Here is a 26,115-nt window from a genome sequence, read left to right as displayed (position 1 = left end):
AAGGAAGGAGCAGCTTCAGTCCAAGGCATCCATTCTGCATTGCATCAGGGTTCACTTCTGGATCAGGGTACGTTCTGCCACATCGTGTTACATCAAGTGAGCTGTGAAATGATGGAGCCTAATGCAGAGTGAGTGTTGGGAATGGGAAGTAAAACAACAACCCGTTGTTTTCTTATTCATTACTTGCTGTGGGTTTGGGGGTTATCTGGGAACAGAGAGGCTGTTTTAAGTGAAGCAGGGAGTTAATTTCCCAGTCTGTGCATGGTAAGAGAGTGCTACACACTGTTTATGGGATGTGACACTGTCCCAGCCTGCCTCCAGAACTAATCACACTGGGAGGGGCTTTGGATTTTCCTTTCTAATCATTGGGAAAACCTTTACAAAACCCTTTCATTCTCTCACTTTTTTTTTTCTTTAATAACCATCTGTTTTCTTCTTTCTACATTATTTTTCATAGTCACAGACCCCTTTACTGGGCTGCACCTTCCCCTTACTGGGCTACAACCCTTGGTCCTGGGAATGCACAGGGCAAAGACCATTGGTTTGGCTTCTCTTCCTTCCTAGCCAACTCATTTGTACTAATAAGACAAATGATTGGTTGGAGAAATCGCAGCAAATAATGGAAACAACTAATTTATCATATTTCTTATTGTACTCTGCAAAACAAAACCACTTTGTGTACTGGGCAGCTTCTGAGTATTGTTCTGTAAGTTTAGCTCATCTGCATCCAGTGAAGATGATTGTGCAGGTCTGTGTCTGGCTCAGTGATGCTTTCTCATGCAGTGTTGGCCACCTTACCCACTGAAGCTGTGGTTACTAGTCGCACCCTCCAGCTATAGAACATGCACCTCTTGGCCACATTGGGGTGCAGGAGACCTCACCTCCAGGATTAATTGGTATTGATGAACCCACTTAGCAACCACACACCAACTGGTACTGAGCCATGGGGATGTGCAGCCTCCCCATACTTCGCCAAAACGACCAACCCAGTGGCAGATCATCACTGGGGGGACAAGAGGCAAGTAGTGATGGGCTTGTGCCAGCTTTTCCAAGGCTGCTGCCACTGTGCAGTGACAATGTGGGCTGCCTGGGTATGCAGCTGCGGTGTATCTTCTGCTCAAGCCCTCTTCATCTTCTCTGTCAGCCTAGACTGGCAGCTCTACTCTCCAGCTGTTGGCTAACCAGAGCCAACACCTTTGGTTTCAAAAACATCTCTCATGTTTCCATTAAGCTGATGGCTTTGGATGGGAGTTGCCACAGTAGTACAATCTGCGTGCCGATAGTGCCCCTGCAGACTCAGGCATCATTTTTATCCTGCTAATAATTAACTATTAAAACAATTTACTAATGGGTGTAGTGGCCTCTTTAAGTGATGAATTGATATGATTTAGCATAGCCATGAGAGATGGGCTTGATGCAAATATTACTGAGTGCAAAGCCAGCCTGCATTATAGCCTGTTGAGGTCAGAATCTATTAGCCATGAGTCCCCTTAGCCTAATTTTTCTTCATCTATGGAATAAGTTTTTCTTACAGAAATTACTCCCAAACCTTCAAAACCAGAGCTGAGTGTGCTCTGTCACATGGTGATGCATAGTCTCGTTCCCTGAGAGAAGAGGGGTGTTTGTGTAAACCTGAGGCAAAAATATGGCAGCATTGCCCAACACAGGGAGCTTATCAGCTATTGTAGTTAAAAAATGGATGAACTTTGTGTGTATGAATAGATTAAATTATATTTACTGGCATGAGCGGAACGGGTCTAATGACAGTAATGGCTGTTGAATGGGTGTAACATCTAATAATTGAATATGGAAACTAGCTTTACCTGATCCTGTACTCTAATAGGTTTCTAGTATTTACACAACATAACTGTCACAGAAAGCTTAATTAGATACCTGAGATCTCCCAGGTCTTGTCAAATTAATTTCTGAACTCTTGACATTCCTGAGACAATACTGTCCTAATTCTTCTTGTAGCATTCTCCTAGGAAGACTCTAATAACTACCAGTCATACCTGACAAAGTAAAGATAAGCTGTTATTTCTCTCAGAGAGATGACAGTTGCATTTTTCAAAAGAGAAGGAAAGGTTGCTCACTGCTTTACTTCCTGCAGCAGCAAAATTTTCAGGCGTGGGACTAGAGAAACAGAGTCACTTGCTGTAGGTAAAGGGGTTTTTCTTTGCATCCAGCCGTTGCGCTTGGATGGAAAGGTCAGGTGTGTCAGAGATGGTTAAGGCTTTGAAGAAGACAGATGTGTGTATGCAGAAAGAACATAAAGGGGATTGGGATAGCTTAAAGGAATAAGCAGAATTGGAAAGATCTGGGCTTTAAACTTCGTGCTGCTATTGAAGTCATTGTTAGCACTCTTCCCCACTGAGGAAAAAAAGTCTTTGGGGAAAAGAAAAAGCAGAAAAAATGAAATATTAAATATATTTTTCTGGCTATCACAACTTTAGGAATTACAGCACTGCAAATTACTTCAAGGTTTTAGCAACTGAGAGTAGAATCTACTTCGCCTTTCGTTCTTCACGGGAAGCAGGATGTTGTTTCTTCTCCAGCACTGGGGTGGGATTGTGGATACAAGTGCTGACCATGTTACAGAGATGAGGTTAAAAAAATGATACCCTGCAGGCTACAAGCCCTGAGAAAGTAGGAGAGCATGTGTGCAGCCTGGACCTGGCTGCTCTCTTATTCTTAGCAAGGCAGGTCTCTATACAATAATCAGGCTGGTTTTGCTTAGGTGTTTAGTAACCAGAACCTCCTGCCTTCATCCTCCTGCCCATCCAAGGATGGGAGGTTGGTTCCCCACAACCCATCCCCATGCAGTGTGGCCACTGCTACCTGACCCATCACCAGGATGCTCTTGCAGGATGGCAAAAAGCCTGTGTGGGCCCAGCTCTCTGTGTGCTGTATTCAGTGGTCTCTAAAGCATCATCTTGGGAGGAGGATGTTGGACCGCTCACTCCAGCCCATTTTGAAACCCCTGGAGCTCTGTATGGTATTTGCTACGTGCAGCACCGTGGCTGCTGTATGAGCAGCCTATGCAACCCTCTCCCATCACCCTACAAGACTGCAAGCATGCAAAGCACTGTAAATAAAATAGTATGGTTTGTCTAAACAAGAAGAAAATCCCCAACACGTAATTAGTTTATTGCGAATGGGAATGGCTTCTGGCACTTTCTTTTGCAAGGCTGCAGTCTGGGGTGTCTGTGGGTATCTCGTGTCAGCCAATACTCATTAAATAATCCTTCATGCTCATGCTGCCCCGTTTGGTTTGTCTGCCTTGATGATGTTCCATGAGGGACTGATTCCAGAGATTGAAAAGCTTCTGCATCTTCTCATTACCCCTGCAATGTCCCCTCTGAGAGGGGATTTGAATTTCTGGTCCCTCACATGCAATCTTGGGTGTGCCATATTCACCAGATCTATTTATTTTCCATGTTAATGCTTGTAAGGCTGGAATGCTCCTTTTTATAGAGGCATTACAGTTATGGGTAAAAAGTCAACATCTGCCAGCTTTTTCAGTAGAAATGCTGTGCTTTTTTTTTTTCTTGCTACCTAGAAACCAGTGTATTAATAGAGACCTTATTGGAATGCTTTCCCATGAAAAATGTATACGTGCATTCCAGAAAAAAGGCAGAAACATTTCTGCTAGAATCATTCACCTGAAAAATGTGAGAAAGGAAGAGACCTGAGGAAAGATGGGCTGGGGAAGGATCAGAGGTTCTTATTTGTGATTTTGGAGTTCTTTGTTAGAATGTGCACAAATTTCAAGCAAAACAGGCACTTTCAAAAAAAAAAATCAAATTGAAAGTGTGATTTTTCTCTCAAAAAAACCCAACCAACCTCCCCCCCCCCCCCCATTCAACAGGGCAGTTTTGATGAGCTTAATCATGAATTTTCACAGTAGTTGTTGACTTCTAATGGGTCTCCACTCTGAGAAAAGTGTTTATTTACAGTCAGAATAACTGTTGGTATTTTTTATTCTCCTAAGTAAACTGTAGTAGAATTACTCACATGTACCATTGTTGTGTGGAGCTCAGTGGAAAGCTGATTCCTTTCAGGTTTTCTCTGAACCTTCACCCTCACTCTTTAATGGTTTCCTCATGGATTTAAGAATTTTTAAACAAACCTGTTGCCTCAACATAAGCACGTTGAACCCAGAACGGTACCTAGAGATGTATCTATTGAATTTCTTAGGCATGTATTTACTGGATACAGCACAAAATAGCACATCACTTATTTGTTAATTGAACTGAATAATTATTCAATTGAGTCTCATATGAGAGGAAATTTTTTTTCTCTGTTATCAGAGCTCAAAGCGCCTGGAAAAGCTGTAGGTGTGTTCCAGCCTTTCTTTGTGTAGATCATTCAGCAAATAGTGTCTTTTTAATAGCAGTGGCAGTAACCATCTAATAACCTGAATAAGGAAGGCTCTAGCATTCGCTTTTTCCCCGTTTTAAATATTTTGTCAAGGCTTTTCACAACTCTGGCTGCTGCAATTCCTCATCTTTCTCCAAAAGACGTTTTTCTTTTGAGCCGATGAGACTTGAGCTCTCTTGAGCTAAACCTCCTGTTTGCTGACAGCTCTGGAACAGGCCTCGAGAGCAGCACTGAGCCGGAGCAGCACTGACCTGGTGCTGTGAGATTTGATGGGTACAACCTGGCATCACCCTTCCAAGTATCTGGGAAGAACAGGAGGTCAGGGGCTGGATGGTTCCTCAACCAGGGGAATGGGTCTCTGCTGGCCTCTGGCTCCTCAGATGACCCCTAGCTACTCTTGCACTTCCCTCAGTGATGACAAGTCATCAGCCCGTGGGGTAAAGGAGGAGTTTGGCTGGGCCTCTCCCAGCCTTGGCATACTCCATCCATCATGGTAGGGATGCTGGTGGCACAGGTGCTGCCCACCTCAGCACGGGGACTGCTGAAGGACTGCAAAGTCCCACCTGACTATCCAGAATCTCGCTGATCCCTTCCGCGTTCTTCTAATCATCCTTCTGGGAAGAGTTTCTTGGTGGGTGATCTTATCCTTTTGGGGTGTTTCTGGGTATTTTTTTTTCCAATTTCAAGGGTGAGGGCTTTGAGGTTTTCCTTTTGCATCGCTTCAGGTTTGGTTCATCTCTTGTGGTAGGCTGGCTGCTCTGGCAGAAACCCTCTTACAAACTTTGCTGCATTTACAGTTTCCTGCTAAATGTCGATTGTAGAGCTATTCCCCACCCCCCCAAATTCCACACCACCACAGAGAAGCATTTAGCTGTAACCTGCGGGTGTTAGCAGCTAGATGTACTTAATCACCATGTGAGTGGAGAAAATTCAGCTTAAACCCTACCAAGTTCAAACAGTTTTATACATGGCATTAACAAAATGTAAAGCATTGCTGGTCCCACCAGCTTTTCCTCCAGAGCTCTGAGTTACATTGGGGTCACCATCGGGTCTGTGGAAAAAGAAGGGGGGAAGGGACCTTATGCTGATTAAAAATACTGTCTTGTTCTGAGGAGTTTATGGTTTAAACATGGAGTAGGTGTTTGCTGAGTAAGTAAGTGTGCTCTGACCTGGCCTTGAGCAGACAGGCAGCGTTTGAGGTGTGAAGAGAGATAAAAATCAATAAATACACCATTTGCAATTTACTCAGCCTAAACAAAATACTTCATGGAGACACCGGTGTAGCTTTGAAAAGTCACAGCACAAATTACAGTTTCACTGCAGAGCGTGTGGCAAGGTTTTATGGCGTTTGGCTGGCTGGATTTAGAGCTCGTTGGAAACACTACATCAGGGTGGTTTGTTACTATTGCTTGTCTTCCTCTCCTCCTTGCTGCTGTTGGCACACCAGTGTCTGTGGAAAGGGGGTTCTGCCCCTTCTACAGTTGCTAAATGAGGATGAGGTGCGTGGGCTCGTCTGGTGTTTATTCCACCTGAATCTGGTCATGAACGGGGTTTAAAGTTCTGCTGCTCTTGGCAGAACTCTCCCCGTGGGTTCCCCAGCTTCCCCTCTCACTCACTGGTCTCTCTGAACAGCTAATTGCATTGAATGTACAGGGGAGCAGTGAAATGAGACATCCCTGACAGACAAGCTAAAGCCTCTTGGTTTAGCTAATCTAACTCCAGTGAAGTTGGGGTTCTGTGGTAAAGCTTTGGTTCAGTGTCCAATATCCATCTCCCAGGTGTGGTTCGGTGGGACAGCAGCTCTTCAGACCCATAAGCGTTACAAGCATCTGATCAAGATCACTTTTGGGTGACTTCTGCTCAGCACCACAGGCTGCAGTTCCGTCCATTGCAGGAGGCTGATCCAAAAGGGTTTCCTGGTCTCTTGGGCAGGGGGGAAAAAAAGAAAAAGAACTGTAGCCCAGGAAGATCAGATAAACCCTGTTCTTTTGGATGCTTGTTCTATCACAGACCTCTCAGCAGTAATGGCTGGCTTTAATTTTACCTTTCCAATTCCTTTCTTAGACTGTACATAAAACTTCCCGAAGTGAGCTGCCCGGGCGTGCTCCCAGCAGACCATCTCTCCTGTGAATAATCGGCTGAAATTCTAATGAGAAAAATCCTTTTACTGGGCAACAGCCTTCTCACTCGAATGCTGCACTATCAGCTCAAAATTATTCAGACAGATCTGAGGAATTTACTCTAGGCAGCTTAGGAGATAAATTCAGTGCAGCAAGTTATCATGATTGATTTAAGTATTTAAGACTTATCCTAAAAACCTGTTTCACTCAATCCGCCTCCTAACACATTCTCATTGAAGCCCTTCTTTTGAGGTTAAAATGCAAGCAATTTCCCTTTTGCTGGCCAGGGGTAATTCTCCTCCATCCTCTGGGTGTGCAGGCGGTGATGCAGTGTTTCAAAGGCAATAACCTTCCCCACAGATTGCCTCATTTTACACTTGGTGTGACTCCGGCGAGCCTTGCTGCGCCGCTCTGCTACAGCACCCTCTCCCTGGGAAGGGCTGAGGAGGAGTGTTTGAAACAGGAATTTTTGTATTAGATTTTTTAAGGATATTAAAGAGCCTTACATTTTCTTTTTGTTTGTAGAGGGATAAGGACCTGGTGCTCAGGACCCCTGGCAGTGACCAGCAGGATGCACGCAAGCCCGCACGGAGAGAGCCCTCAGAAGCACAATCCATCACGGTGACATCTGACTCCCTATTTCATCTTTTAGTCTGTCTGAAGTTCATGTACGGTTGTGTGGATGAGCTGTGTGTGTGTGTAGTGTAAGCAGCCTGTTGCTGAGCTGTTTACAGGTGCATAATTATTTCTTAGACCTGACTGGTAATGGGTGGAATGAGAAAACATTTCGGGCCTTTTGTTTCCCTTCTCCCCCTCCCCATGTACTGTGTTCCCAAGGAGAATTTGTATTTCCCTCTGGATGCCCCCCTGAGAATGAACACAGCTCATTCCAGCAGTGCCTTGTCTGGATGGGGCCTCAGTCAGCACATCCATTTCTCCACTGTCAGAAAAGATAATACGTTTTTTCACCGCACATTAAGCAGGTCTCTTGTGCTAGAGGCTTCCTGTAGGGTCTCACCAGGATCCTGCCTCACTAAATCCTTCAAAATGCAATGCAAAAATCAAGGCTCTGGTCCTATTAACCCCTGGTTCCTTCTACCACTCCCTTATTAACGCTTCAAACTCACAAGTAACCCCACTCAGGGTTTTAACCCGTGCTGCCCACAATCTTTAATGTGGCATTTAACACTGTGATGAATCCCCCAGGTCTCAGGATATGGGCAGGAGGTAGGACGTGTGAGATGGAACCGCCTGACAGGTAACAGGCACCATGAACTTTAGATCTGTGAGATGTGTGCAATATTAGTTCCTTCTGTAGCTGAATGTGAGCGCTATTGATATTTAATATCTTACCAGGAGGGATGGGTGTTTGAAGGACAAGCATTCATAATTTGCTTTGACATTTGACATGATCAAGCAAGTGAAGGAATAACATTCCATTTCTCCATTGTCAAAAAGATAATGAGTTTCATAACTATTGGTGTTATGGGAAAAATACAGCCTATGTAGTGTAAAATGGGCGAGAGCTGCTATATATTCTTCTATAAATTGTGTATATCGTGTTCTTTTGATGGCCCTATTCAAACACAGCATGCCTATCCTTTTTAATTTTCTGGTTTGCTGTGCAAGTCTCTAGCAAAAGAGGCCTTTTTTTAAATAAAAAAAAATGTTTTCTTCAAATTATTTATAGAAAGAGCAGTGCTGTCATCGAGTCTGTCTCATCATATCATTCTTGGGTATCAATTTCTAGGCTCAGATGACAAACCATAGCAGCTACTTTTCCAATAGCAGCATCTGGCTTCCTGGCAAACTTGAAATGCAGTTATCTGGAAAGCTTCAGAGTTGCTTCTGAGCACATTTTATTTATTAGAAAGCAGTTGTGTTGCTTTGCTTCCTGTGACTAAGCCAAATAATATTTAATATATTAAAAGGCACAATAGAATCGAGGCCAAGCTGCTGCCCCTCAAGTGGCATGAGAACAACAATATTTTTCCTTTCAGATGACCATTTCTTCAGCTCTGAAGGACAATCTGAAACTATTTGTGCTAACTTCAGGTGATCTTTTATAGGACTTAAAAAAAAAACATTCAGCCCTAACACTCCACAAACAAAATTCAAGTTCACCTTTTTTCTAGGTTGGACTCCCTGAAGCGTGATGGAGACTTCTCTGTAAACCTTCTCTGGCTGGAGGCAGCAGACCCTCCACACAGAGTGGGTCCTCAGAGCCAAAAGACACTATGTTGTTCAATATATGACGAATTATAATAGAAGGAATGCGCTGATCAGTGGATCAGGTACTGCACCAGCCCTCAGGAGTGAATTCAACCTTTGTTATGCCACAGAACTGATGACCTTGGTTGAGCAGCTTGGGTCCAGCTCTGCAAAGGTCTCCTGTGCTGTATGTTGGTGGGTATCACGCTAATCTGCAGGGTCTGATACAAGGTATACATAAATACTGGAGTTGTTCATGGAACTATATTGGTCCTTCTTTAACAGCTGGTAGGTTCTGACATGTCCCATACTCCTGCAAGGTTCTTTGCTCAGGCATGAGCTCTGCTGCTAACCTGGTGAGCTGAATCACAGCCCAGATTATCTGATACTGCATGAAATGTATGAAACACTTCTCCAGTTCTTCATACGTAGCATAATCTGAAAGAAATTATCAAGGATTATTTTTTTCCCCTAAAGCTGCATCAAAATAGAAAGTAAAGATACCAAGACCCACAGGAGGTGAAAACGGTCATTTATAAAGATGTCCCCATAGCTTCAGGACATTCCTAGATGCTAAAATTCATTCTCAGATGCATAGAGCTAAAAGCTGAAAAAGGACAAGGGAGGATGAAATATCTGTTCGAGGCTTTGATGATGGTTAGACTCTATCTACATCAAAAGCTCTATTTAATTGAAGTGATTATTTTCATTCTCAGAAAGAAGTCTCTTGAGTTTTTCTTGAGCAATTTCCAAAAGTTTCTTTTAGTGAAATTCTAGTATTACTTTTTTCCTAGATGATAGATTAAAAAAAAGGAAGAAAGAAAAAGCGCCTAATCTGTTAGAGCTGATGTGTCTGACACTCAGCAGAAGCCGTAATGCTACGTGGTAACATCTTGCAGTTTTCTTCTGACACCAGCGGTGTCTCTGGGGCAGGATTTTATTGGTGACAGCTCTCAATGAATTCGGTTAAAGCCAAAGTTTCACCTCCAAAGGAAGTGTTATTCAGTTCAGAAATGAAATGATCAGGCATAGGATTTCATTTCAAGCTTTGAACATCGACATCACGGAAACAAACCAGTTCTGTTCTGAGCATCCCTTTCTCCAGTGCAAAAACCATCTCTCTGGGTTTGGACACTCACCCTTGTTCAGTGTCATCAGAGAAGGGCTGAATGGCGAGGAGATGATGTGGGGCTTTCATCATCAGAGCTTCTGTCTCTGGTCTGAGCTTGGAACAATTGTGTCTTAATTCTGATTGAGGAGGGAGGATGCTGCTGCAGTGCTAAACACCCTGCCAAGGCTGCTTCGCTGCTGCGTTCAATGGCAGCATTATAAGGCTGTATCCTAAGCAAAGCCTGAGAATCAAAGGTTACACGATGGGCAACCTTTGCTACATATAGCAGGTCAGATAGCTTTCGTCTTTAAGAAAAGACTACATGCTTTTTTGCTATTGAGGAGCGTAAGCACTTTTGCCTTCCTTCCGCCACAAATGGAGATTATTCAATGGTTGGATTTAATGAATTCAAAATCCTTAGAAAATCACTAGAGCCAGACATCAATGTAAAATACTCCACCAGCTTTCAGTAGTGGAATATAATATTAGCTCTCCCACAATCTACTTCATGCATTTCAAAAGAATAGAGAACATTTTTAAACTAAAGAAGATAGCTTGGGCAGAAAATTGTCTGCCTTGGATGCTGCTCTGTAACCCTTTAGGAGCCCAAGTTATTTCTCACAGGGCAGTACAAACACAAACAGCCCTTTTCTCTGAAAAAAAAAAAAATGAGGGGGGAGGAAGAGAAACAAGAGATTTATTAATAAATCCTGTTAATGTGCTGTTAACCTTGTACAATCGATGGGACTGCACGGGAGGGCAGCCTCAGGGTTGGTGGCTCCCAGCCCACTGAGAACCTTGCCATTGTGTGTCCCCTTTCTGCTGGTGGATGCTGCTGAGAACCCACCAGACCAGAAGCAATCCATCCCATCTCTTGTTGCTCATATGGACTGGGAGCACTTGAGGAGGATGTTTCTGAGCCGAGTGGGAGCCCTGCCCTGGTTACAGCCCCCCCTCAGCCCTTCCCCTGCTCCTTGCTATGGAGAGCCAGCCACAAGCAGTTCTCTCAGCAATACAGTAATACAAATAAATAATATTAATTAAGGCTCGATAGGTTTAAAAAGCTATGGAAATAGCTTCCCTCCTGCTGTTTCAGTATCTCATTTTCCCACTCAGTCCAAACCCCCAAGGCCCAGAGGTACAAACATATATTTTAAGTGAGAAGTTTGTTGAACCTCATTAAACTTAAATGCTCGATCCAGGTTTTCTGAACAGGGCTTCGCTTTGCTTTTGAGTTTGCCTGACTGAAGTATTCCCTCCCTAATGCAGACATTTATTTAGAAGGTGATTTTGCAAAGGCACTGGTAGATCTACAAACTACAACCACCCAGAAAAGCATAATTTCCATGCTTAAAGCGAGCATCTAACTTTAGAGCTCTGCTACGCTCACAGGCTTCAGTGTCTGAGCAATTTGCTGAGGTCTCTGTGAAATAAAGACCAGCTTTTAATTTGGGTTTGCTTTTTGCTTTCCCAGTCTTTATGAAAAGGACGAGCAGCTGAAAAGCATCTCTGCGTTGGTATGCTGAGCAGCGGAGTCACACAGGCACCTGCAGCCATCCACGCACTGCTGGGGAAGAGCACTGTATTTCTTGAGGTTTGTAGCTCTTGTCCTCCCACTCCCTAATTCATATACATAAAACTGGTGTGCTGCCACGTTCTCTCCACACAAATACATTAGCTGATCAGGAAAGCTTCCCATTCATCTGGCTTGTCACTCGGATGAGGTGGAGGCAGGATCGGCTTGTCAACTTGTGGTGATGAGAGTCAGGGGTGGAAGGCAGGGTAACGCCATGAAAAATGATGTGGATATTTCTCCCCTTGGCTTTCCACAGAAAAAATGTGTTCGGGTGCTGGATTCTCTCCATCCCCTTCCAACCGGGAGAAAACCAGCAACCCAAATACTTGCCTACAACCTCCTTGCGTAACTCATGGCAGCATGGAGCTGCGGGAGGAAACCATGGCCAAGCTCCCACCTCCTCTCTGCTGTAGCTCCCCGACAGTGTGGGCACTCTCCTTGGGACTGCACCGCTTTCCCCCTCTGTGTTTGGTACCGTTTCCAGGTGATCCCAGGGCAGAGGGAAGGTGTGCGTGACCCGCGGGGAGAGCAGTGACGGTGCGGAGCTTCGGGCAGCACCTCGCTGCTCTCCGGACAGGCTCCGGGAGCCGGTCTCTCTCGCACACGCTCACGCCTGCCTTCCCGCTGGAGCTGCCACTTCGGACGTGGCATCGTGCTCCCGCCGCCGGCAGAGCCCACGAACAAAGCGATGCCGGAGCCCCGCCGGGGGCTGCGGGCCGGCAGCGTGTCGGGGGTCGGGCGGGTCTCCCTTCCCCCCGCTTCCCCACCCCGGGGGTCCGCGGCCCCTCCCTCAGTCCCTCCCTCCCGGAGGGGCGCGGCTGGCGGCGGAGCTCGGCCCCGCGGCGGCAGCGGGCGGCTCCCCCCCCCCCTCCGCCCCTCCGCCGCGCCCCCGCCGCCGCCTCCGCCCCCCGCCCCGTGACTCGGCTGCCTCCCGCGGGCGGCGGCGGCGGCTGCCGGGCGGTGTCGTGCGGCCCCCCGCGCCCGTGCGGGGACTATGAAGCACCATGGTGTGGTGTGACCGTGGCGTCCAGATGCTGCTGACCACGGTGGGCGCCTTCGCCGCCTTCAGCCTCATGGCCATCGCCATCGGCACCGACTACTGGCTCTACTCCAGCGCCCACATCTGCAACGGCACCAACATCACGACGGACGAGGCGCAGGGGCCGCCGCGGCGGGCGCGGGGCGATCTCACGCACTCGGGGCTCTGGAGGATCTGCTGCCTCGAAGGTACCGGGGTGCCGCGCCGGGGCCGGGGGGGCAGCAACTTCCCGGGGGGGACCGGCTGCGCGTCCCGAGCCGCCGGGCAGAGCCCAGCCGGAGCCGGAGCCGCGCCGGTGCCTCGGACACGGCCGAGGAGGAGGATGGCGTTACCGTGGCAACCGGTATCTCCGAGATTGCCATGGGAACCGGGCGGTGGGATGCGGAGCTCTGCCCGGGGGAGCGCTGCCCAGGAGGGCGACCTGGCTCCGCGACGTCCCTCAGGGATGAGGGACCCCGGAGCTTTAGGGGCTCTGGGAGGGGGGGTGCTCCTGGCGCGTTCGGGGCTTTTTGGGGCGCGTCTGAGTCTTCCAGTCTTGGGGGCTGGGGACCCCCGGGGCTTCGGCCCCAGGGGCTTTAGGGCTCAGTCAGAGCTCTCGGGCAGAACAGCGGAGACCCAAGTTCCTCCCTGTCTACCCTCAGAGAGAGACACTAGGAACCTGGTTGAAGGTGTCGTTGCTACTATTGGAGTGCTTCAGTGTGGACTGGAGGTTACTTTACACAGCCCAAGCATCAGGGCGAGTATTGGCAAACACAAAGCTGGGTGTTTTAGTGGCTGAGATGTGGAGCAGGGCACCCCCGTTCCCCACAGAGGCCAAGCATGTGGCTTCCTCTCTGAAAATGGAGTTGTAGAGAAGGCGCGGCAGATAACTACCGGGACAAAGAAGCACATGGGTGTTTGGAGGATTTGGCAGAGCAGATCGGAAAGCCCAGATGGGAAACAACATCTGTCAGCAGAGCGAGCAGGGCTCTGACCGTGGGAAACCAGCAACATCCCCAGGCAAGGGACACGCAGCACGGGCAGGTGCTGGCAACAGGGGCCAGGGCCACGGTGGCTCTGAACCCCCTTCACCTGCTGGGTCCATTCCCTCAGCTACCAGAGCCTCAGTGGAGCTGGATAAAAGGGAGAGTGTAGAGGAAAGCTGTTGACTTTTGCTGAGCTGCTCAGTGGCCCGTGGGGGTGGGCGTGCGCCGGAGTCTTTCTTCCCCCAGTAATGCACTTGGCAGATCGGCTGCAGTGCACCTAATTCCATCAGCACATCTTAGCACACATGAACTTTGCAAACCTGGTTTCCTGGTTTATTCTAACTGACAGACAGCTCAGCCCAGATGAGCCCAGATATAGTTCAGAGTCTAGCAGCTGTATTCAGAGGTTTTTTCCTCCCCAGAAAAGGCTCTGGCATGGCAGAACCACCTCATCCTCATGTCTCTTCTCATCATCTCCTTTTACAAGGCTACAGTGTAACATCACTTTTCTCTTAAAATACTGGGTTTGCTACCTGGTAATAGTATGCATACCTAGAATAGCTGTAGGACAAGAAAATATTTTTAGACAATAAAAAGAGAAAGAATTACTGAAATGTGAAGGTTTATAGGCAATAATAATGATGCTTGGCTTTCTAACTCCTGAATGAAATCTAATTCTCTGTATGAGCTTTTATGACACCTGGAAAATCAGGGCTGGCGTCTGAGAGCTCCTGAGTTAGCCTGTGAGAGATGCTGAGCACCCTCCACTCGAACTGAATCTTGTGATCTTTGCTGAGCCTGTTCTGGCATCTTCGGTCTCTGTTTTCCACAGAAAATAAGTTTGTTTGCATCTTGTGGGAGTTGCTGAGCGTGCTCTGCTAGCCTGGGCCTGTCGTCTCCAGGAGGAATCCCTGAGTTTCCTCAAGTCAGGATCTCTGGGCTCTGCCAGGAATCTCCTTTGTAGAAATGAAGCGCAACCTTGACTGAAACTGGTGGAATTTTTGTCTTGATTTAAGCTGGGCTTAAGTAAGAACTCAGAAAGGGGTGAAGTCATGGGAAGTGGGCAGCATTGCAAGCAGCGCCCAGCCGTGCTGGCTGCTCTTGGGTCCCCTCACAGCTCTGGGCAGCACCTCTGCCTTCCCCAGCACATCCTATCTGCAAGGGTATGTGCTGAAAAATCACACCCAGTGTCTGTGTGCAAGCGAACCTCGAACCCTCATCAATTCAGGGGACAAAACGGCCTTTCACAGGACCCAGCTACCCAGCGGCAATTACACTTTGCTGCTCAAAATCCAACTGCTCCTAATCAAATTACAAAGTTACAAAATTTAAAGTTGTCAAATATGTGCTAAGAATGGACAATTTGAGAAAACTGTCATCTGTTCACAGCTACCAGGAACAGAGCCTTACATTCATTCTCTCCTACGTTTCCAGTATGCTCTGACTTTGGAAGATAAAATCTATAGATACATTAAATTATTCATGTTTTAAACCATATCGTGGGACTTTGATTTCGAAAAGAAAAGGCTCCTTTGTTTCATAAAATAATAAACCCGTTTCTAGAAGCTGGTTTAAAACAACACCCCCTTGATTGCTTCAGAGCATCGCTCATTCGGAGTGGATAGGTCTTTCAGTAAAATCAACACAGTGGTTGCAACTCGGAGGAGATGCACGGCAAGAAAATTATTGCAGTTATAGATTTTTGTATGTTATTAACTGGTCTGGCTTCAAACCCATCTTTTAGAACTCTTTCTGTGTTTTGGAGTGATAATTATAAAAGCATACTTGATTTCTTTTAACGGCCTTAAGCACCATTCCACCCTCTTCTCAAAAAGACAAATCTAAGCCGCAAATGTGCAAAAGATGAAAATACCTTGAACGGCCTCTCAGATTGCTTCTGACATGAATAAAGCATTTTGCAGAGTAAATCTCAGGTCAGCTGAAATTTTCCACTAAAATGTTTCTCAACTCTTTCCGTAGAACAGCCCCTGTGCTGGGTTTTGAGCAGTCACCTGTTCAGTACCCCAAATTCCAAGATTTCAAACTGAATTGCTGAAACAGAATGGGAAAGAATCACCTCCTAACCAAATTATCAGGTGTTCCACAATGTTTTCTCATTGTTCTTCTTTGGGAAAACATTTTACAACAAATTAACATCATAATGATAATGGCAGTGATACAGTTTAGGGATCCAGCATATTATCTTTGTTTGGAGCTGCAGTTGTCTTGGAGATGAAATCATGTTTCAGTACTAGTAGTCGATACTACTATGGAGCTTAGTCACTAGAGAAGGAGCGTTAATGATACATCACTCAAACTCTTGCCTCTATAATCCCAATTTTGTTCTTTTGGCGTGTTTGTCAAAGGTGGAGGTAGGAGGCTCATTGAGTGGATTTTAAACAATAGCAGTATTTCTGCATGGATTTTTTAAAACTTATATCCAAGGTAATTGCCTTAGGTAGAACCTGTTTAATATACTCCGCGGTGTGAACGTGCGTGCGACAGAAGTGGCTGCTGTTCGACTGAGCCTCTGCAGTGAAATGGCCCAAGGGCTCCCTGGCAAAGCTGGTTTATGGATCTCTGGGGCCACGACATCTACGGTAACTGCGGTTTTGACAGCTCCAGTTAAACTGTCACAGGAGCAAGAAGTTTCTGGTGAAGCCCCGTGCAGCCATCCACACCCGAAATCTCTGCACAAATGAGCAGTCATCGGCCCCGTGTCGGGAGGTGGCTGTTGGGTCCGTGCTTGAGCTACAGGAGCTGTCACAGGCTGTGGGGCCTGTCAGGACAGTACAGGCCAAAGTCTTGCAAACACAGCAATTGCTGTGTGTTATTCATAATCTTTCTGTGGTCACGGTAACCTGAGAAAGGGAGATTAAACCACCATCATCTTCCAGCAGCCCCTACTCCTGTGGTAAACGTGCAGCACAACTAGGTAAGCCTTGCACAGCCTGATTCACTCCAAGGATCTGCTAATAAAACATTTGCCTAGAAAAAAAAAAAAAGAGGATTTTAAAAACACCACTTTATCCACTGAAACTGCTTATCTTCATGAACAATCGCACTGAAGTTAATAGGACAGCTCACAATAGAGAGCTCTGCAGGCCCTGTGACATCAAGATATGAAATCAAGTAATGTACTTGTAATTTAAATTTATTCAAAGAGTGTTTTATTAAACACTTCAGCATCTGAATCTCTTTGAACCCATTGTGTCTATTGCTTTCAGTATTCCCCATTCGCCATTTACTTCTCAAGTGGTGCAGTTGGTTATTTAACTCACGTGGAACCATGTGTCCTTCCTGACTGGGTGGCTGGAACATTTATAATTGGGAAGAAGGATGGAGTAAATAATTTATGACTTGAAAACTTGCACAAACACATATTTGCACTATTATTTGCTTGTCTTCCAGCCTGGATGAATGCTCACAAACATGGGAACTGCAGCACGTGCACGCACTGCTGCCATGGATACTCCTGAAAACAAAATAAAAATGCTTATACAAATGTTTGAGGCAAGCAAACAAAGGAGGGCTGCCATCCATCAACGCTGCAAGTTCACGGCTCATCCAGAAAGAATGAATATTCTTTGGTATTCTCAAGGCAAAGCTATGAACTTGGAGCACCACCGCTCTTTGGAGTAAACCAAACACAAGGCAGACTTTATATTCAGATGCTCTTGGCAAAGTTTTGTTTGTCAAAGCTCAAAGGTTGCGTCACTTCAATATCAGACATGACTGCCTTGGGGGTTATATCCACAGGCACATGAAGAGATTGTCGGTCTTCTCAGTCTATACAGGCATATAAGCCTATATTCACACCATGAAAGGAGATGGCTGCGAATGGAGAACACAAAAAAGGGGTCTCTGCAATGAGAAACTCACTCTCTGTGTGCTGTTTCTGGGACAATATGTACATATTTTGTTCCTTCATCATAGGTCCTGGAGAGCAACTGAACTTTCATCCACGAATCTTTCAAAACAAATGCGAACACGAGAGAAAGACTTTCCTGAGGTTCAGCCGGTGTTTCTTCCTTTCCATACATCCTGCTCATACAATCTCCATTTCCTTGGTAAAACATGTGCTGTTTGGGAAAGTGCCTGTGCTGCACTCACTGGTTTTATAAGCAATTCTCAGAGCTCCGATGTCATCTTTCCAGCAGCGTTTGCAGCGCTGTGGTTTGTCAGCAACTGATGGAGTGATTTTTTGACAGTGTTTTTAAGTTGATTTTTTTTTTCCCAAGTGCATTCCAGTTGCCAGAGAGAGTTTCTGAATTTGGAGCAAGCTTTAGGGATGCAGAGTTCAACCTCTTTGAGATATTGTCCGTAGTATGACAGATTTTAAAATACTGATCAATCTTGTGCATGAGGAACTGTCAGCAGAAGATGGGTTAAGGCATTATGTATTATCTTCTCAAATAATACCCCAACAAAACCCCCTGTGGATCTCCTAAACATACCTCTTTGAACACTTGTAAGAGGTCCTCAAATGACTGTACTGATGTAACAAACCATCCATTCTTCCTAAGATGCTCTACAAAGCAGGGATCTGAAGCTAATTGACTGAATATATGTCGCTTTAATGAATTAATTTGCTTTCTTGAACTTGATCTACTATATAGCCAGTAGGGAGTATCAGGCTGCACAAGGGCTTTGGTTTTTTCTTCTCCATGGCTTTCAGCATGTCAGATATCCCAATGCAGGACTTAGATCCCAAAGACTTCCTGTGCATTAGCAATACTCCCCAAAGGCTGCAAACCCACGAAGACACATTTGTAATCCAGCTGTAAAGCTGCTTCATCGGTACGAGATGTGATGTGGGTGATACTCATCTCACCTGGGTTTCAGACATGTTTCGTGGAAGGAGTCAGGCATGTGTCAGGCTGTACAAGCAGCATACCTGTGGCTGTGTGGTGCTGTAGTTACTTTTTAATTCTGCATATAAGCACGGTGTAGGTGGTTGACAGATGGCATTTGTGGTAGTAGCTGTCAGAGCTGCAGTAAGTCACTCTGGGGTCGGTGGGGACCTTTGCGATGTAATGTAATGTAGTCTTTGGGCTTCTTCCAGCTGCCATTACCTTTAACTGACCCTCTGCACTGCCTTTTATTACTGGTTTTAGATACTGGCAGGAGCTCGTAGCCATTGCATCTCATCAGGGCTCGCCCTGCCTTCTGGCAGCTCCGCTAACCCTCACCAGTATAAACTGGCAGAGCAAGCATGACCGTGTCATTTTTTTGTTCCTATAAAATTTGGGCTGGGTGATTCTGTCTCTGGTGGATCCTGTCCCATTCGGCAGGTCACTGCATTACTTCTGCCCAGGTTGTGCTGTCCAACCTGGAGTCTTGGTCAGCATCTCGCCAGGTGCAAAACACTTGGAGCTCCTTAAAAAGTTGGGGAATACGAGCTGTAAATCGGATACCTCCATTCTGTAGCCATGTGTATCCAAACAGAAACAGAGGAAAAAAGCTAATATATTAGGAGGGAGGCTAGTGCTTTTATGGCCTTGGTTAGTCCTGTGGTAGCGGGAGTCCTCGGGTACTGTGTGCAGTTTGAAGTCTGTTCATGGTTTGTGTGTCACAGAGCTGAGCAGTAACTTCTGCTGCCCCAAATGGGAAGAGGAGAGGGAGGAGGAGGAGGCTTGTGGGTCTGGGCTTTGCTACGTTTCCTGCCTGACTTGGGGCCGGTTACTTTATCTTTCTGCTGCCCCTGACCAGGAGGGATAACTGTGCTTCCTTCCCACCCACTGTCCTCTCCTGCTAATAGAAAAAGGGAAAAGGAGATGCAGAGAAACTGGGACATAGCAATAGGGCTCCAAGAAGGTGCCAGAACTCTACTTCAACTGGGTTTAAAGCATTTTCCTTGCAACTGATGTTTTATACATGCAATATTTTCTGTTTAAGCACGTCTTCCTTGAGGGACAGGATTAAGTCTGATTCTCCACCTACATAAATTTAACTGCTTTCTAGGAAGGCAGTGGAATTATGCCAATGTGAAGCCAATATAAGAGAAGAGATTGTAGATCTGTCCCTTCAACTGGACCTTTTCCTGCTGGTCCCTCTTTTCTGAGCCAAGACTCATCTCAGGAAATAAATCATACGATCGAACTGAAGAACTGATCCTGCCTCCAGTCATTACTTTGTGCTTATCTTCATTTTAGATTTCTATTTACTGGTATTTATTATGTCGCAGACTTACAGTTCAGCATCCAAATTCTTACCAACAGATGGCAAGGCAGGATGCACAGGAGTAGTAAAACAAACAGGATAAATGCACAACTGCCCATATGTCTGAGAGGCTGATACACATTTATGACTTCAGAACAAAAGGATGTTTCAGCAGACAGCTCTAGTGCTGTGCAGGGCTGCTCACTATTTTCTGCCTTGCCCTGGAGTCTCTCATTTCTTCAGCATATTTTGACCAGTTAAATTACAGTGTGCTTTGTCCTCTGTCTTCTAGTCCCAGATAGTTGTTTCCTTTAGTTAGTTGTCTCCTCTCCCAAAGTACATCAGTTCTTTTTACCTTCAGAATTGTAGAGTGGAAGGTGACTCTTTCCTGGGCTTCTGCTGGCATTTTTTCCTCCAGAGGGGTAGTTTTGTCTAGGTGGAGGGGCACACGAAGGTGCTGGGCACCACAGCAACCTTTGAGACCGTCTTTCTCTGTACTGAGATTTATTGTAATATTAATGATGAGTGGCCTCTCTAATCTCTCAGAATAGCAAGCCTCAGGGCAGTCTGCCTGCAGGATGGATAGCCCAGCCAGAACAGGCTTTAGCTAGATTTCCTTTCCAATCTGGGGGCATCTTTGCCAGTTGTTGCATGCCGTGTGTCAAATGCAGCGGGAGCGTTGAAGCACTTCTTGATTTAGCCTGGCAGATAGTCCAGCCCCTCTTTCCCCTCCTCCTTGTGCCATCCTGTCATCTTAACATCTTTGTTCTCATTCCCTTTCTGCCTCTCCTTGATGAAATGTTCTAAGTTTCCCTCTGCTAAAAAGATGATTCCTCCTAAATTAGCTTTTCCATGATGGCGTGAGAGTCTCTCTGTAGAAAGCCAGTAGATGCTGCCCTGAGTAGACATTTAGGATTTTTTTAATTTCTTTTCTTTACTCTCAAACATCTCTGTGCCATCCTGCCAATGAAAAATGTATGATCATATACTTGTCAAAAGGTATGAGGATTGGGTTATTGTTCTCTCTGTTTTACTTTGTCTCCATCATGTTTAGCCAGGCTCCTGCTTCTTTTACAAATAGCACCAGCAGTTCTTCTGCAGTAGAATTGAGTCATTTTTTGGTCAAACGTTATATCTGAAGGAACGCTAGATTATAAACATGAGGTCATGATAGGGAGAGATGGGTGAAGGGAGAGCACATTATGGAATTACAGTATTTCCTGTGCAGATTGCCAGACACTGATACAAATTAACCTCTTTTATTGTTCTTTTTCAAGCATTCCGCCTTTTAATTGCTGTTTTGGAATTATGCCACTTAGTTATGCCCTTTGAATGATTCTCACTTAGCCAGTCCTGTTAGCTTGATAATGCCAAATATTTCAAAGATATTCAGAAGCAACAAGCATCCCTATTCGAGTGGGAGAGGCACCGGGCTCAGTGAGGAATTACCACTCTCCTTTAGCTGCCAGGTTGCTTTTCAGATTTAGTTAATAACCATTTTTAAGTCACTGCCAATTCCCTACCAGAGGTTTCAGATCAGTTTTCTCCCGTTTATATATTTTAAATAATGCTATTTTCTGTGGAATATGGATGACTGAGTATTTTCTCCTGTCCAAACAGATAGCATTCAATAATGTTAGTATTTTTATTGGGTCTTGCTTGCATCCCAGAGGTATAGTTTATCCATTGTTGCTGCAAGGCATTAAAAAAGAACCATGACATGTCGCAATTATGACTTAAAATAGGATCTTGCCAGAGGTACATTGCCTAAATATAATCAAATCTAAAAGACATTGCATACACCTCTCTTAGTGCTGAGTGTACCTGTCTCATGGAGTATTGGTGATGGCTGGTAGAGGGACACTGGGTAACGGTGTAAGAATGGCCATGCTGATGGGGTTTTGTCAAGAGCTCAGCCCCCAGCATTCAGCTGCACATGAACAAAAGGAACAGCAAACTTTTAATGCTGGAAGATCTTGGGACTGTTCAGACTGAGTTTTCAAAGGTAGCCAGGCATGAAAGTTGGCATTATTCCTTTGTATTGTGCCTCACTAATGGCATCGGTGGGCTTTAATCACCTTGGCACAGCAGATCTTCTAAACTCAGGTAAAGCACAGCAATGCTACTGTACGGACTCACACACATTTGAATGCAGAATTGGCTGGGGTTGGTCTCTTTGTGTGGGTTTGTTTTTAGCAAGCTGATGAAACAGCAAGTTGCATTGTGTCACATCACATTTTTATCCACATGGATCACAAACAGAGTCAAAGCCCTCAGACTCACCAAACTTCTCTGTTACTTGAGACAGTGGAGTAAATAGCCCAAAAATAGATTGTTGTCCTCCAGACAAGCCTCTGCTGATGGTGGGTAAGTTATTTGTTGGCAGTTATGAGCTGCCAAAATGTCAGGAATTTGGTTTCCAGTGTGAGCTGCAGAGGGAGAGCCCCAGAGTGTTCATCTGCTTCCTCCCACATTCAACGTCCCCATGTCCTGCTCTGCCACCTGACACACACACCTGGCTGACAGCAGATTATCCTGTACAATTAGAGCTCAGCAACATTATTAACAATCTCAATTGAGTTTTATTAGGGGAACTGATGGAAAACGTCAGTATCGAGCAGAGCTCTCTTAGACACAGTGAAATATCAATTAATAAATCGGGGAGCTAAGTAACAGCTTGGAAATGGCTTCACAGGACTAGAGTTGCTAACCAGTTGGGTGCTCATCCTCATCCTCCTGCCAGCAGGCAGCAGAGCATCAGTTATTTGCCATTACAGCAATTTTGAGTTCACTGGTGCACTCTCTGCAGACAGATCAACCTCTTCCAGACAGACCAACCTCTTCCAGACAGACCAGTAGGACGCAGACGGCCCCAGTTAAAGAGCCCTTCTACATTTATGCATGCACTGAACCAAAGCCATTAAACCTGGCAAGAAGCTGAGTTTCTTGGCTTAGGCTTCGTGTGCTTGGATCCCCCCCTACTCCGTGTTTGGACCAGATCTGGTCCTCGCCCCCCCCCCCCCCCCCCCCCCAGCTCTGGCTCTGCCTGCTGTGAAAACACATTTTTGTTTGTCAACAAAAGATGCTCTGATATGATGAGTAGTCTTTCTGAGACTGTGGCTTATGAAGTCTAACCATTTTTCCAGTGCTGGTTTGTCTGTGGAGCTTACGCTGCGTTGGGAGGCAACGGAATTTCATTTTTTAAGCTACTTACGTGTTTCCAAAACTACTTATCCAGGACTATGCCACTATCTGCTAATCAGAGATTAACCAGCCTGTGTTTCTCCTCAGCACACTGAGGATTTGCTTCAGAGGTTAGCAAGCATTTCTCCTCTCCTCTGCACGTTTTGCTGTACTCTCGGCCTTGCCTTTAGCACTGGCAAATGCAGACAGTTTGGGAGATGCTTTGGGATCCTTAAAGACTCAAGACCTGAAATAAAGCACATAGTATTTAGGAATGATGCTGGGGCTGTACTCACAGTATCACTACTAATTATAGCCATTTGAGCAATTCATTTGCAATGTCCCACTACAGTAGTGCTTATTAAAATAGAATCCTCTTTATAGTTTGGGAGCAGATTAGGAGGGAGGGAATAGCTATACCATTCCATCCAGTGTCTTTGAAAGAGATTGAGCCTCGTAACTTACTTTCTAGGGATATTCCTCTTGTTTTCACTTGCAATCCTGGTCTGATTTTTATTGTCCAACTTGGTGCCTCTCGGTAGGCAATTCCCAGTCACCTTTTCCTCATCTTATTTTAATTTCTGTATGTAAGTGGCAGCATTCTAGCCAAAAATAGTCTTTGGACACAGCATTCCTTCCCATAGAGAAGGAAAAACAGGCCAGAAATTTTCCACCTGAATTCTAAGTGTTACCCAGGGCTTCTGCTGTGGAAAGAGCCAACAGGCTTCACAGGGTCAGGAGAGTGCTCAGACGCGGAAGCTGGATGAAGGGCAAGTGTTTCAGGATCCGGGCCAGACCTGGGCAGCCAGGACCTCACCATCAGCATCTCCGTGTGACGGTGCTGAGCACAGCTACTCACACAGGTTATCCCCTTTCCTGGCATGCCTGCTTTGCCCCAGGAGGGCTGAGCAAGTGTTTGCAGCTGGCCAGAATATGGGTGTGCAGTTCCTAGCGCTGATGTTGTAGTGTTAATGTGCACCTGGGTCGGTGGCCAACTGGCTCCGTGAGCAGCCTGAAATGTGTGTGTGGAGCCCAGTATCAAAAGAGGCATAAGAATTAGCTCGTATCAAACATGTCATTAGCCACGTGCCTGGTAGACATAATATAGGATAATGAATGTGATCACAAGAATAAATTAATAACTGAAAATATTTTTTATACGTATGCACACTTAAAACAGGATAAGAACTAAGTGACACTTGTGTCACCAGTTTATAATTAAAATGCAGTGCTTGAATGAAAATGTAAGCTTCAATTAGCCAGCACGACCCCGCTTCCGGCTTTACTTCCCACTGAAAAGCAACGATAACAAGCTCACATTTATTATCAGAGTTTTTCCTGGAGCTGTGCACTGAAACATGCTCACATCTGAGCCCTTTCACTGAAGACATTTTTTCGCTTCAGCAGTTTGGCATGCCATACAAAGGCTCTCTGATTTTTAGTGATGTTCACCTCCTCTTACATAAAAATGTTTTCTGTGCATATTATTTGGTTTTAGTTAAAGTCCAGGTGCACGGGTTACTGAAGAACCAAAAGGATGGCTCATCACATAGCACAATGGGTAATTATTGCTGAGCGTCACTGTATTGCACAGACAAATCCTTTCTTGGAGCTCAGCATTGTGGCTGTGAGAGACAGAAAATACCTACGATCTAACCCAAAGTGGTGTGAGGGTAAGAATAGGTCCTCTGGTATGTGCTTTGCCCAGTCAATTTTTAACTATCTCCAGGGATGGAGCTTCACAATTTTATTTGGAGATACTATTTTGCATTTTAATGTCACCAGTGGGAAGGTAATGCATATGTAAATGATGAGGTCTCATGTGTTCCCACTTTCATCCCAAGAGTCTTCCTAGTTAGGCTTTTTGTAAAACAGTTGAACAGTTCTCTGGGTTTAGCCCCCACTTAGGCCAAGCTTTATCTTGATTGATGCGCGGTCCAGACCAAGTTTGGTGCTGCATAGCCTAAGAACTGAGTTTCTGGTTTCTGCAAGGCAGGGCAGGGTCGCCGGCCAGACCACTGAGCTCCCTGTGTTGGCAGGAAGAAAACCCAGATGCTGTGAAAGAGCAGTTCTGGAAGCGTGTGTGCTGGGTGGGGACCTGCCTCTGGTGACTTGCAGGAAGGTTCTTGCTGGGTTTGCATCTTGGCTCCTGCCCATCTGTGCACTTCAGGTACCCAGCTCGGCCTTCCATGTGCAGGGCACTGCCATCCACTCGAGATCCACCCAGATCTCTGAGCTGCTGACAGCAACGGTGCCTTCCCAGGTGCTAATCTTACCAACAATGTCAAAAAACATTAGGAACCTTTTAGTCTAAGACTTATTCATCCTGAAGATGTCTGTCATGTCTTGGGGACATGCAGTAGGTACTCAGTGGGGCATTTTTGCAGCCTTCAAATTGTTCCATGTGCAGACAAGGAATCAGAATCCCAACTAAGGCATGTGGGGAATGCCCTTCTCAACCAGTGCTTAGGACAGCTGGTGAAAGGGATACAAACCCTAACCAGCCCCAAAATGTCAACACAGAGCAGTTAAGCCTCAGAAAGTGTACTTAGGGAATATGTCCTCTCTGACGGAGATGGGACCACATGTCTACATGGATATCCTTTGCAATGCCTCCTCCAATATTTTAAGCGATTTCTACGGGCAGAATTCTTGTAATGTAGGAGTGGATGTCAAGCCAGGATATCTCAACTCAGAATAGATATGTGCTCTTAGCTTTGGGTCAGGCAGTGATGTGTGGTGTGGTTAGAGCCCCCGGGGAGTCTTCAAGTTGTAAAAACTACAAACCTCCTGTTTTTTCACTGGTGCTATTCACATGGGACAGAGTGACCTCTCCAGAAAGCCTTTCCAACAGCAGCAGCAATCTCTCTCAATAGCGTTTAATAACTACCCATGGAGAAAATTACACTCTATTTAAAAGGCCAGAAAAATCATCTTCAGTTTAACTCTGCTGACTTTGGTAGAATTACACCAAAAATGAGGTTTTGTCTGATATCCTTTCCCATACTAATGTTTGGTAGCTGGGCTGAAAAAGCCTTTCAAAGGCAGATAAAACATGTCCAAATGGTGAAATATTCTTTTAATTTTCCTTCTCATGCGTTACTTTAGGTGTAGCTTGGACCGCTGCCCTTATGAGAGGCATCCCTTTAAATATTCTCACAGCATCAATACGCAGCCACCCTCATATGTTTCTAATGATATGTTACTAACCATTAGGTAACCCTGTTCTATAGCGGTCCATATTTTGCACTGCCTTAATGCTACCCTAGGATTTATATTTATTTATTTTGCTGTGGAACAATGAAGATGTCAAGGCAGGGCCCAGGGGCACTGTGGAAATCGAATTCTTGGAGCTCCACCGCTGTTGC

General features: G+C 45.6%; 1 protein-coding gene across 1 annotated transcript in view; it reads left to right on the top strand.

Moving 5' to 3' along the window:
- Positions 1-12,402: 12,402 nt before the first annotated feature.
- Positions 12,403-26,115, top strand: part of CACNG4 (calcium voltage-gated channel auxiliary subunit gamma 4) — a gene marked incomplete at both ends in the record, with an annotated part of 39,129 nt that continues 25,416 nt past the window's right edge. The window contains one exon of the mRNA XM_084273345.1: positions 12,403-12,625. Within this exon, the coding sequence (XP_084129471.1) occupies positions 12,403-12,625 (223 nt within the window). The remainder of the gene's footprint in view (positions 12,626-26,115) is intronic.

Source organism: Gallinula chloropus, assembly GCF_964237585.1.
Source record: "Gallinula chloropus genome assembly, chromosome: 20".
Lineage (NCBI taxonomy): Eukaryota > Metazoa > Chordata > Aves > Gruiformes > Rallidae > Gallinula > Gallinula chloropus.
This window is presented reverse-complemented; position numbering and strand designations above follow the sequence as displayed.